The 13873-nt window shown below is 31.3% G+C and overlaps 1 protein-coding gene across 1 annotated transcript in view; it reads right to left on the bottom strand.

Annotated features, from left to right (window-relative positions):
* The window catches only part of LOC135208266 (LIM/homeobox protein Awh-like), a 122050-nt gene extending 112367 nt beyond the window's left edge, over positions 1 to 9683 (bottom strand). Inside the window, exons 1-2 of the mRNA XM_064240376.1 lie at positions 9401 to 9683; positions 6541 to 6573 (exon numbers count right to left, since the gene is read on the bottom strand). Coding sequence (XP_064096446.1) covers positions 6541 to 6573; positions 9401 to 9487 — 120 coding nt within the window. The 5' untranslated portion in view covers positions 9488 to 9683. The remainder of the gene's footprint in view (positions 1 to 6540; positions 6574 to 9400) is intronic.
* Between the last annotated feature and the right edge of the window lie 4190 nt (positions 9684 to 13873).

Here is a 13873-nt window from a genome sequence, read left to right as displayed (position 1 = left end):
ATTAAGTAGCTTTAAATTGACTATTGCATATTTTTATACCTAATCTATAATTTCGTAGCTTTATGGAAAGTGCGATATTCCATAGAATTCTATAGCTCTATATAGACACCACAATTCATCAATGATTTACTATACTCTGTTTTTTTCCATCTGTCCATCCGCCTGTGGTGTTTTTGTATGGTAACACTGCGTCCCAGGCTGTAGATAGTTACATTTAGCTTATATTCAACGATTATAATAATATCCTATTTCGAATATTAACGGTGTAATTCGCATACAGTAAATTATTAAAACACTTTTCAGTTGCAAATGTACACCCAGATATCCTTTTATTTACCTAAAACTTACAATTAGCGTAACTGTCTAAAGCCCGGGACGCAGTGTTACCATACAAAAACACCACAGGCGGATGGACAGATAAAAAAATACAGAGTATAGTTTCATAAAGCTCAATGTTATCCTTGCTGTCTCATCCTTCATTGGTAGAGATTGGAAACCTCATAAATAAAGTGCAAATTAATGGGTGTCTTGATAACGATTGCATTATCCTAACTTTTAACGTGGATTAAAATTAGCTAAAATCTGCTGTCAAATAGAGCTTTGTTTCACGAACGAAAATTAAAACTAATGCGCTATATTTTATTAGAAACAATTTTTCCGTACTGTTCAACATGCTCATTATTTATTTTTTTTTTTTTCCATTTAATAAATATATCATAAATATCGCATCCTAAAAATCTTGTGTCGTCAACTCAACGCGAAGCGCCTATTTCAGACCTTTTTAGGCTTTTCCATAGACCTTTCCTAACCCCCCAAAACGAGAACACAACTACAACAAAGTATTTTGTAGGCTTACTCCACGAGTAAGCGAAAACATGTTGACAATGGATTCCTATCTTTTCAATGGAAAAATTATATAAATTTTTCTAGTATTTTCATATATAAAACCTACATTCCGATCTCTTCTCGTTGACTGTAAATATAACAGTTAATAAATAAATAAATATTTATTACGATCTCTTCTCTTTGGTTCATGATATTGCAGTTAATACTTATAAAATATTCATGGGCATATCAGCCTGCCCAAATAGCGCAGCTGCCCACATTATGCATATGCCGTAAACTATTCTCGAACATATCGGCCATCTTAAGTAACATATCTGTCTACATAATGCATATACATTGTACAAACACATTGGCAGGAGTGTGTATCCTTATGTATTTATTCAGAAACAAAGAATATCATAATAACTCTTTGTTGACAAAAATAATGTTCAATGCAATATAGCCTCATGCTCCCTTGCTGGATTCGTGCAAATAAAATTATACAGAAACTCACTAAGCATAAACTGCTGTACTTTATACGAAAGTCAACATAAGTATGAAAAGTTTAAAAGCTAATACATAAAAGATCAAGCTATTGTTAAAATTCAGTTACGCAGTAAATTTTCTAATAATAAATCCTGTTGGAAAACATGAATATAAGAATATGATTATGTTAGAAGATTATCAAACAAAAGCATTACCCCACGTAACTACATTATACTGAGAGAGAGAGAGAGAGAGAGAGAGAGAGAGAGGAGAGAGAGAGAGAGAGAGATGAATCCCCCCACTTGGCGTTTTAATAGCCAACTTGAGTACAGAAGAAAAGTCAGTAACAAAAGGAATAGAGAAACTTCTATACAAAATAAACGCGGCTGAAATAGCCATTATTCTCAAAATGAATAATAATAATAATCAATAATAATAATAATAATAATAATAATTAATAATTATATTATTATTATTATTAATAATTATATATATTATTATTATTATTATTATTATTATTAGGTGTGAATATTAACAAGGAACTTCGTTAATTACAAAAATAATATAATTATTTTAATATCTTGTTTCAAAATGTGCAAACACTAAAAATTACTGCTCTGAAAGGTAGTTTAACAAGAAAAGAAAGCTTCCATCGAATAGATCATAAAAGTCAATATATAATGAATAGTAGAATAGTAAATATAGAAAATTTTTAATCAAAATATAATTTACAAAAGGCATTTCCCGTGTTGTCGCTTTTGTTTATCTTAACGTCAAACATGGTAGCAAATACATAAATAAAATCAAGAATATCAATATATACACACCTTGACGAAAAACACATGGTTTGCATAAATACTCTCTCATACACACACATTCATATAGATATTTATATATATAAGTAATTTATTATGTATATATATATATATATATATATATATCTATATATATATATATAGATACGTTAATAGTGGATAACTTTATCTTAAAATGCTTTCTGGATACCTGATGCAGTATCTCTCTGTTTCTTATTATATATATATATATATATATATATATATAGATATATATATATATATATATATATATATATATATATATATTTATATATATATATATATATATATATATATATATATATATATATAATAAGAAACAGAGAGATACTGCATCAGGTATATCCAGAAAGCATTTTAAGATAAAGTTATCCACAATCAACTATCTACCAGATACATATTTTACTGCCTAGATCTACTGATTTAGCTAAGACTTAAAGGAATCGCATCCAGGTTAGTTTTTCTGGAGAGGAAAATATCTTGAATATGTCACTAGATAATTACACCTAAATATTTTTTCCACAATACGCAGATTATAATTATGAAATAAAATAATAATTGCATTTCTCAATCTACAGTCAATTAAACTAACGAAATATTTCTTAGTCACCCCAAAATGTTCAACATTATTAATAATGCGACTAATTCAGGAACGAAATAATGCAGGAGCATTTGCAACATAATGCAAATACTCCAGTTATATTAGCAACGTTGTTAACCATTTCAAATTTAAGAAAACAATACCATTAGACGCTCTAAACTTATTTACAGATCTCAGAGATGGAAGTTTTTAATATAACAAAATCCCTGTGAATTCTGTATTGAAAACTGCAAACATTTGACGATGATATTCACTCACTAATTAATATAGTGACGACGTCACTACACGAGTAATTGAGCGGTCTATGATGTTTCTACTACGTCTAATGACTAAAAATGACACGTGAAGTTTAATTTATATTATATATATATATATATATATATATATATATATATATATATATATATACGTATGTATAGAGCATATAAATATATAAATATATATATATATATATATATATATATATATATATATATATATATATATATATATATATATATATATATAGCTAATCTATTGATACTGTTATACATATTTTCTTAGCCTAACCCTCAATTCCTTTCAGCCTATGTATGTATCAGTCGTTGTTTTTGATTAAGTTGACCTTGTGTCAGCACGGGATCTCGCTCACCGAGCTGTCCGTAATAAATATATATCAGTCCATAACGGAATTACCAAGGTTAATAATAACAATCACGGCAGCCCAACGCATCATGTCAGCATCGCGCGCGCGCGCTGAAACAGTGCCACCAGCCGACCCACCAGCCAGCCATCCCTATCACCGTCACCACCTTTTCCAGGCACCTGCTGGAAGCCCGCGGCGCCCGCAAGCCACCCCAGTTAGTAGTTCGCGCGATGACAAACGCTATATATATATAAATTCGGCTTAGCCGCGGCGAATCGCTCGCCCTCGCCGATTCCTTTGAGACAGACGGAGTCCTGGAGGTTAATAAGTCCTGGAAGTTAATGAGGCCACAATGCACGGGACGGTGTCCAGTTTGTCGACGGTAATGACCAAGAATGACCGAAAATTTGTTCTTTCCGCCCGGGGGGTGGGGGTGATGGATGGACTCGGGTACGGGCGGGTGGGGGGAGGGGAAGGCTAACGAGGATTTCAAAGACGATATAACAAATTGCAGACACCTGCATGAGTAGTTTATATGGTGGTCGAGTAGATTGATGAAGTCCGCGACGCTACAGTAGTGGAGCTTGGCTATATATATATACACAGTGCAAGGTACAACAAATTGTAGAATAAACACATCGGTATTTAAGATTATATATAATATATATATATATATATATATATATATATATATATATATATATATATATATATATATATATATATACACTATATAAATATATATCTCGCTTTTCATTTTTCCTTCGTGGCAAAAAACCTTTATTTATACATAGCATCACGTTTTATATACTTAGTGTTCAAGTTATTCATATATATATATATATATATATATAATATATTATATATATATATATATATATATATTAAATAAATATATATATATATATAATATATATATATATATATATATATATATATATATATATATATATATATATATATAATATATATATAGCCAAAGCCACAAGAAAAAAAAATGAGTACTAAGCGCTCTCGCGTTATTTCAACGCATTTTCGAGATTGAAATATGACGAAAGCGCTTGGTACTCCTTGGCTAAATATACTGTTACGCGCTGTTCAGTGACATGAAAGCATAACTATATATATATTATATATATATATATATATATTATATATATATATATATATATATATATAACTTATATATAATTGTAATGTATATATAGTATATATATGTGTGTGTGTGTGTTTATAGCCAAGGCCACAAGAAAAAAAAAAAAAGGAGTACCAAGCGCTTTCGTGTTATTTCAACGCATTTTCGAGATTGAAATATGACGAAAGCGCTTGGTACTCCTTGGCTAAATATACTGTTACGCGCGTTCATGACATAAGCATAGCTATACCGATATATTATATATATATATATATATATATATATATATATATATAGATATATATATATATATATAATATATATATATATATAGATATATATATATATATATATATATATATATATATATAAATGCTATATATATATAAATATGTATATATATATATATATATATATATATATATATATATATATATATATTATATATATATATATATATATATATATATATATATATATATATATAAATATATATATATATATATATATATATATATATAATATGGGTTGAAAGTTCTGTAAGTCAGTAAAATACACATATTCCTGGAATCACACCACTTCACCGAATTTTGAACAGACTAATACCTGATTCCAGTCAAACCGGGGGCAAAAATTTCAGCACAGGATAGAGAAAAATTGGCAATAAATAATAATAATAATAATAAATATAATAATGACAAGAATTATAAGTAACAAGTGGGTAATTTAAAAGCAACCAGCTCACAAAGCGCTATGACGTCACATCTCTTTTGACAGTCTCATAGCAATTAAGGTCTTTAAAAAAAAATTCTCCTAATTAATACCAAAAACTGAATTACATTATTGCTACTTTATTCCAAAAATTAATTAGAGATTTATACAAGGTATATAGAATTATCTAAATATATACCAAATGGTGAATGCATATAACAGTTTGGACAAATACAGATTTAAAAATTTAATATTATTTCTAATATTTAGAGAAACAACTGGACAGCAAAATAGATATTCCGGATATCTACATAAACAACAAGACAGTAAAATAGATAATATTCCAGATACCTATATACAGAACAGGACTAAAAAATTTATAATATTTCAAATATCAAGATAAAATAATACTCCAAATATTTAGACAAACAACTGGGCAGCAAAAATAGATATTTAAAATATCTAGATAAACAACTTAAGACAGTTAAATAATAATCCAAATATCTAGATAAACTACTGGAAAAAAAAACAGATAATATTCCAAGTATCTAGATAACCAACTGGACAGCAAAATAAGACAATATTCCAAAAATCTAATATTCCAAGTTTCTAGATAATCAACTGGACAGCAAAATAATAAGACAATATTCCAAAACTTCCAATATTCCAAGTATCTAGTGAACAACTGGATAACAAATAGACCATATTCCAAAAATCTAATATTCCAAGTGTCTAGCTGAAGAACTGGACAGCAAAATAGGCAATATTCCAAAACTCCAATATTCCAAGTATCTAGATGAACAACTAGGCAGCAAAATAGACAATACTCCAAAAATCTGATATTCCAAGTATCTAGATAAGCAACTGGACAGCAAATTAGACAATATTCCAAAAATCTTATATTCCAAGAATCTAGATAAGCAACTGGACAGCAAATTAGACAATATTCCAAAAATCTGATATTCTAAGTATCTAGTTAATCAACTGGACAGCAAATTAGACAATATTCCAAAACTCTAATATTCCAAGTATTTAGTTAATCAACTGGACAGCAAAATAGACAATATTCCAAAACTCCAATATTCCAAGTATCTAGATAAGCAACTGGACAGCAAACAAAAAAGTTAACCCCAATAAACCACTAGAACTAATAATGACAATTTCTCTAAAACTTTTCAAAAGACTTTTTTTAAATGACGTACCTGCCTCCTCGAGTCCGTAGGACCGAATGAAATTTGAAAACTGACGTCATTGAAAAAGGCAAAATAAGAAGAAATAGAAAAAGGATAATGAAAAAAATCTTGTTTTCTCTCCCACTTACTTTGACCAATGGCGCTTTCGTACGGCTCAACTTCTGAAAGATAACAACGCATTCAGTCTTAAACGTTTATTGTGTCTTTTTTTTAATAATTCATGAGTGCACTTGTGTTTTTGTTTATTTACAAAGATATACAAAGTGTATATAGATATATACATACGCACACACACACATATATATATATAATACATATATATATATATATATATATATATATATATATATATATATATACATATATATATATATATATATATATATATATATATATATATATATATATATATATATATATATATATATATATATATATATATATATATAGTATATATATAGATAGTATAGATATAGAATATATATATATATATATATATATATATATATATATATATATATATATATATATATATAGATATATATATATATATATATATATATATATATATATATATATATATACCCACACACACACACACACATATATATATATATATATATATATATATATATATATGTATATATATATATATATATATATATATCATTCATAGCTATATACACGTTGTGTGTGTGTGAGTGTATGTGCGTGCGGTTATCCATGCATGCCTTTTCTGTTTGCGTTATACATGCTTGAGTGACAAGCCGATGTTATTAATTACATTTATCATATTTAACAGATGAGAAATAAAAATATAATAAAAGATTTATTAATTAACTCTACTACTGAGTAAAGGATGCAGCTGTGTCTTAATACATTCTGTTAACTATATTTATAGAATTCAGAACATCACTTAGTGGAATGTTAAAATTTACAAAGAGATGTAAACATTTATTTACAATGTGCAGTATTAATGTGTATACACACATCTCACATAATATTTATAACAAATGGATATGAGCAAAATTGTGATTATTTTTTGTAAACTAAGCAAGTTTAATTTTTTTTAGCTAAGCAAGAAATCAAAGTCATCATCTTGCTTGCATGTCGGTATTATAAAAATAAAGAGGGTAGTTAGTTCTTTAAATAATGAAATTGCAATGCTTGTATGTTAATGCAGGGTAAATTTGTTAATAAGAACATTGTTAGTAATTGAAAATTTATCAGGGAAAAGTTTTAATAGAGTAGTAAGTAGATAAAAATCTAAAGTATATTTATTATATCACTGCCGGATTCTACTGATGATATTTTAGCTATAATTACTGATATTTTTAATAACAGATCCGAACGAGGCTAAATATAAAACAATCTCTTCAGTAATTATAATCCCTTATTATTTTAATGTGACAATATCCAAAGTATAAGAAAATATAGGCCTATATTTACATATACATTCGTCGCTACATTTCGACAACAAGGAGCTCCGATAATATGATTCCAGACTATAAATAAAGAATTGTTATCAATTACCGATACCCATGCCCATACCCTGTCATGCGAGTAGTAAGTTGCAAACCACAAACGGCGAATCATTAATATTTTTTTTTCCATAATGACATCAAATCCTAGTACCAGTCACATCATGCCGTTATTTCGTTGTTAAGTAAAATGTCATTTACTGGGTCTTAACTCGGCCATAACGTTTGGCGTAACGTGCACTACTATACTAAATCAAAGGTATCATAGTATAACTAGATATATATATATATATATATATATATATATATATATATATAGATCATATATAGTATTATATAATATATATATATATATATATATATATATATATATAATATACTATATATATATATATATATATATAGTATATATATATATATATATATATATTTTATATACATATATAGTATATATATATATATATATATATATAATATATATATAAATATATATATATATATATATATTTATATATATATATATATTTTATAAATATATATATATATTTATATAATATATATATATATATATAAATATATATATTTATATATATATTTAAATATATATATATATACAATATAATATATATATGACATATATATATATATATATATATATATATATATATATACTATATATATACATATATGTGTGTGCTGTATATATATATATATATATAATATTTTATTATATATTATATATATATATATATATATATATATATATATATATATATATATATGCTTGTGAACTGTACATAACTGTAAGCCAGTGATGTACTTTTTCTACGTCCACTGTAGTACATAAAATCCTACAGTTGAAATACTAGTGTTTTCCCGTTCTAATAAGCTACAGTAATGTTTATTTGTTTTTCTCATTTTTCTCTTAGACATACCAAACTCCAGATTCTAATATATCTCTTCTTATAACAACAACAACATCGAACAACCAATCGCCACGCCAGGAACATATAACTAAATAGTAAAAAACATCGCTTTCGAAATGAATATCAATAATACCGAGCTAAAATGAGCGAATGTCTTTATGCTTTTCCGGAGACTGATTGATAACAATTAACGATTTGAAGATCGTATACTGTATCCTTAGCGAAGGAGGGACCTTCCCTACCCGACGTAGGAATGTTAATGATAAAGAGGAGATGGAGCAAAAGGAGAAGGATGTCGGAATACCCGGGAAGTCCTTCCGGACATCCTCACGCCTTAGGACATCCACAATTTATTTAGCGAAATAGGATGCGGTTGGAATCCTCACGGAGCCGGAGATCGAGGAGAGAAGAAAGTCGAACTGGAGAGAGAGAGGAGAGAGAGGTGAGGGGGAGGAGGAGAGGAGAGAGATTGACGAGGAGAGAGAGAGAGAGAGAGAGGAGGAGGAGGAGGAGTAGGAGGTGGTGGAGGAGGTGGACATGACAAGACAGATAAGGCATCAAACAGGAGAGCAGGATCTTACCTTCATCCCTGCCGCACCAATGCTGGTGGCTCCTGACGTAGGGCTGCTGCAGTTGGACGACGATGAAGCGGTCTTCGGACTACTCATGTGAAATACAATAATCACTTCCTTCCTGTCTTCCTTCCTTCCTTTCCACCTCCTCCTCCTTCCCTTTTTCTTTCCAAAAAAAAAAAAAAAGAACAACAACGGGGATTTCCGCCCTTCTCTGATTATCACTTTTCCCCCTTCACTCTCTCTTTTCTCTCGCGCACACAAACGCACACCCAATAAACTTGTGGCTAAACATGAGACGGGACAACTTGTGGCCAACCGAGACGGCTTCGGAGCCGCGTGCGCGCGCAGGGTCCCGTCGCGGACATGACGTCACGAGGGGGCGGGGCCCGAGGCGCGGCCGATTGGCTGCTGGCGCGAGGGTGGGTCGGGCTCGCGCATTCATGACGCCGAGGGGCCCCGCCCCGTATGGATTGGGGCATTGTTTCAGGGAGGAGCCTGTTCATTAAGGGCAGAGAGGAAGTTTGGTGAAATCTCATTACAGCAACCTCGCCTAATTTCTATTTCCGTCGACCGTCGGATTTTATGGAGCATAATATCCCTAGGAAGATCCTCAAAGTGACATCAAAACATCAGATTTTGAGGTTGGCGGACCCGACAGGAGGTAAAATGGAATTTTCAATTGGCGAGGTCCAAGGCGAAGGAGAGAGAATAAGGGAAAAAATAAAAGAATGGGGGGAGGGGAAGGGGAATGCAAAACGCTAAACAGATCGATGGGACGGACAGAGAGAGAGAGAGAGAGAGAGAGAGAGAGAGAGAGAGAGAGGGGTGGCTGGCTATGGCTGCTGCTGTCTGAAGCTAACAACGGCAGAAATATGGTTGCAATCGCTGGCTATCAAAATAAAACAAGTCCTCTCTCTCTCTCTCTCTCACTGCCAAATAGACGCAGCGTCCCTCGCACCCTAACCCTTCTCTTATTTCGGGGAGGGAACCGAGTGGGGCTGAGAGAGGGAAAGAAAGGGATGAAAGGGTAAAGAAAGACTGAACATTGAAAACTGCTGTTGGCTCGTTTAAAGAAATTACAAAAAAAAATGAACTTCTATAAAACTAGCAGATAATTAAGTAGGACTGTATCCTAAAAGGCTATTTTTGGCTCCTTTTTTCTTGTTTTATTTATTTATTTTTTTTTTTGGAAGTCCTGGGAATCTGTAAGACTCCTAGAGCAGTTTAAGAAAATTGAATAGTATTGTATCCTAAAAGGCTATTTTTGGCTCAAATTTTTGTTACGGATGTCCTACGGATCTGTAGAACTCCCAAAGCGTGTTAAGGCAATGAAAGAGGATTGTATCCTAAAAGGCTATTTTAGTCTCAAATTTTATATGGGAATCCTAGGAATCTGTAGGATTCCCAAGGCAATTTAAGAAAATTAAAGGTTATTTTTGGTTTTTTTTTTTCATTTTGAAGTCCTAGGACTCTGTAGGACTCCCATAGCGGATAAGGAAAATTAAATAGGATTGTATGCTATACAAGGTTCAGTTTTCTCGGAAGTCCTATAGGGATCTATAGGACTCCCAAAGCGGTTTAAGAAAATTAAGTAGTTTTGTATCCTAAAAGGCTATTTTTGGCTCAATTTTTTTTATTACGGATGTTCTACGGATCTGTAGGACTCCCAAACCGTAATAAGACAATGGAGGAGGATTGTATCCTAAAAGGCTATTTTGGTCTCAAATTTTGTATGGGAGTCTTAGGATTCTGTAGGACTCCCATATACGTTTAAGTAAATTAAAGTCTATTTTATCTAAAAAAAAAAATTTATGGATCTCCTGGGAATCTGTAGGACTCGCAAACCTGTTTAACAAAAGTAAATAGGATTGTATCCTAAAAGGCTATTTTGGTCTCGAATTTTGTATATAAGTCCTAAGGACTCTCGAAGCGAAAGTAACTACCCTAAAAGGGTATTTGGATATTAAACATTCCTTCAGGAAGTCCTGGGAATCTGTAGGACTTTCAAAGCGATTTAGGAACCTCCACGAGAGGACTCTATGTCGGCATTTTCCGAAGGACGCCCATATTGTAGGACATCAAAGTGTCCTTCAGACAGTTCCAAAAATGAAAGCAGTTGTCGGTCGGTGCTCCGATGTTTCCAGTAGAATGTGAGATCCTTCAGCATAAATATTATCTTTATATACTAATATTCCAATTTTTCAAACATCCATAGTCTGCGCAAGTTAAACAAAATTCACGCGTTTATAATTACTTTTGTTGACATTACTGATATTTAAAAAAGCTACTTTATAACAGCATAACAATATAAACACTGTTACGAATAGTTATGGAGCTGCATTGACCAATCTCTCTCTCTCTCTCTCTCTCTCTCTCTCTCTCTCTCTCTCTCTCTCTCTCTCTCTCTCTCTCTGCATATACCAGCCGTTCCTGTAGGTCAATGTCTAAATTGGGCGAGGTGACAAAACGTGATAAAAGGCCCTGTGAAAACAAAAGGAATTAAGAGAATTTTTTATTTTCCGTAGTAATTTTTTTTTTCATTCTGTAAATAAAGGCGAAAGACAGAAGTGAAAAGAGAAGTGTTAAAGATTTCACCGCCGTTGTCTTTTTTTATGATTATTATTTTTCCACCCTCATGACTTTGTCTTCGTATATATTTTCGTTGTAATATTTTCCACGTGTAATATATATATATATATATATATATATATATATATATATATATATATATATATATATAGAGAGAGAGAGAGAGAGAGAGAGAGAGAGAGAGAGAGAGAGAGAGAGAGAGAGAGGAGAGAGAGAGAGAGAGAGATTATATATATATATATATATATATATATATATATATATATATATATATATATATATATATATATATATATATATATATTTAAAAGAGATCCCAGCGTTCGATCCCTGTACCGAGGGTGAGGACAACAGCGTATGGGCGCTAAATACTTCGAAAGTTCTGTCCCAATGTTAACATCAGCTGAATTATGAGCCGTACCTGGCTGCTGGTTGTCGAATGTGGGTCGCAGCCAGTGGGAGTAAGAGTGAAAGAAAAAGTATTAATAATTGACGTATATAAGCGATCAGTGCTCCGGTAAAATACGTATCCGTTATATTACATCAATTAAAAACGGCAGGACCTCGATGAAGTATAGCCCTCATTTTAGTAGGTAGAGCCATTTCTCAGGTACTCTCTCTCTCTCTCTCTCTCTCTCTCTCTCTGCGTCAATATCCGCCTAATCAGACCCCACTATATACTTATTCTGTCATTTACTAAGTTATTCTGCACGCCCGTCTGTGAACGCGTGGGCTATAAATAGCGCTTCTGTCCTTAATGAGGTAGTTAATACGAATAAATATAATTGGTCCGTTATAGGAGTTAATTAATCGTGTAATTTCTACATGAAAATCGTAGCCTCCTCCTGTCACACTCAATTAACCCATTAATTTTTTTAACTCCTATTTTTAGGCTCTCTAAAAAAAATAAAAAGTAAAAAATAAAAGTTTTATTTTTTAAAATTTTGTAGAGGCTCACTAGAAAAAATATAAAAATAAGAAAGGAATAAAAAAAAAAGCCACATTTGACACAATGCGAGGAAGAAAAATCCAACATTGGATATTGTAATTCATAACTTTGACAAATATGTCAGGTTGATATTCGGGCACTTCAAGTTTAGCAGACAACATTATCAAGATTTATTAATATAAAAACGTCTGCGAATGACATTAATCTCCATCAAGCTGAGGAAACGGAACTGGCTTTAGAAACCTGCTGATATGAACATTGGGAATAAGATGTATTTATTTTAATTTATTCTTTTAAATTCATTTATTTGTTTATTTATTTATTCATTTATTTATTTGCAAAGCGGGACATTTATCATAAGAAGTACTATTTTCATAAAACATTCACAAAAGGCAAAACACAAAGGCCTTCATTTATCAACAATGCTGACCTCAAACAAAATACTCATAAGTTAAAATAAGAGAATTGTTGACGCAGTGAAGCACTGTACAATGAACATCATCAAGACATCAAATAAATAAATCAATCTATTCATATACAAACGATCTCTCTTTAAATTCTTGCAGCAAATGTTCATAATCACCCTCTCATAAATATTTTGCCATTTTGTGCAGAAAACTAATGAAAGACTGTATGTAACTTAGCGCTTGTGAATGACGGAGCTGAAAGGCGCAGCGCGCATGCGCAGAGGGAGATGGCGAGGAAGGCGCAGCGCGCATGCCCAGAGGCAGGTGGCGAGGAAGACACCACACGAGAAATGACCCTCCTTTATAGAATAGGTGCACGGGAAGTTTTCTACACAGGATTCATCCATGATAAGGCAGCTTTAGGATGAATGTGGCAACAAATTTTGACTCGCGCTTTCCTTGTAATCAAACCTTATTGAGGTAAATGGTTTATCTTTTTGTGGTATCAGTTTAAGGTATGGGGTTCCAAACCCC

Source organism: Macrobrachium nipponense, chromosome 35 (assembly GCF_015104395.2).
Source record: "Macrobrachium nipponense isolate FS-2020 chromosome 35, ASM1510439v2, whole genome shotgun sequence".
NCBI lineage: Eukaryota > Metazoa > Arthropoda > Malacostraca > Decapoda > Palaemonidae > Macrobrachium > Macrobrachium nipponense.
Note: the sequence above shows the minus strand (reverse complement) of the source record. Positions and strands in the feature narration are given on the sequence as shown.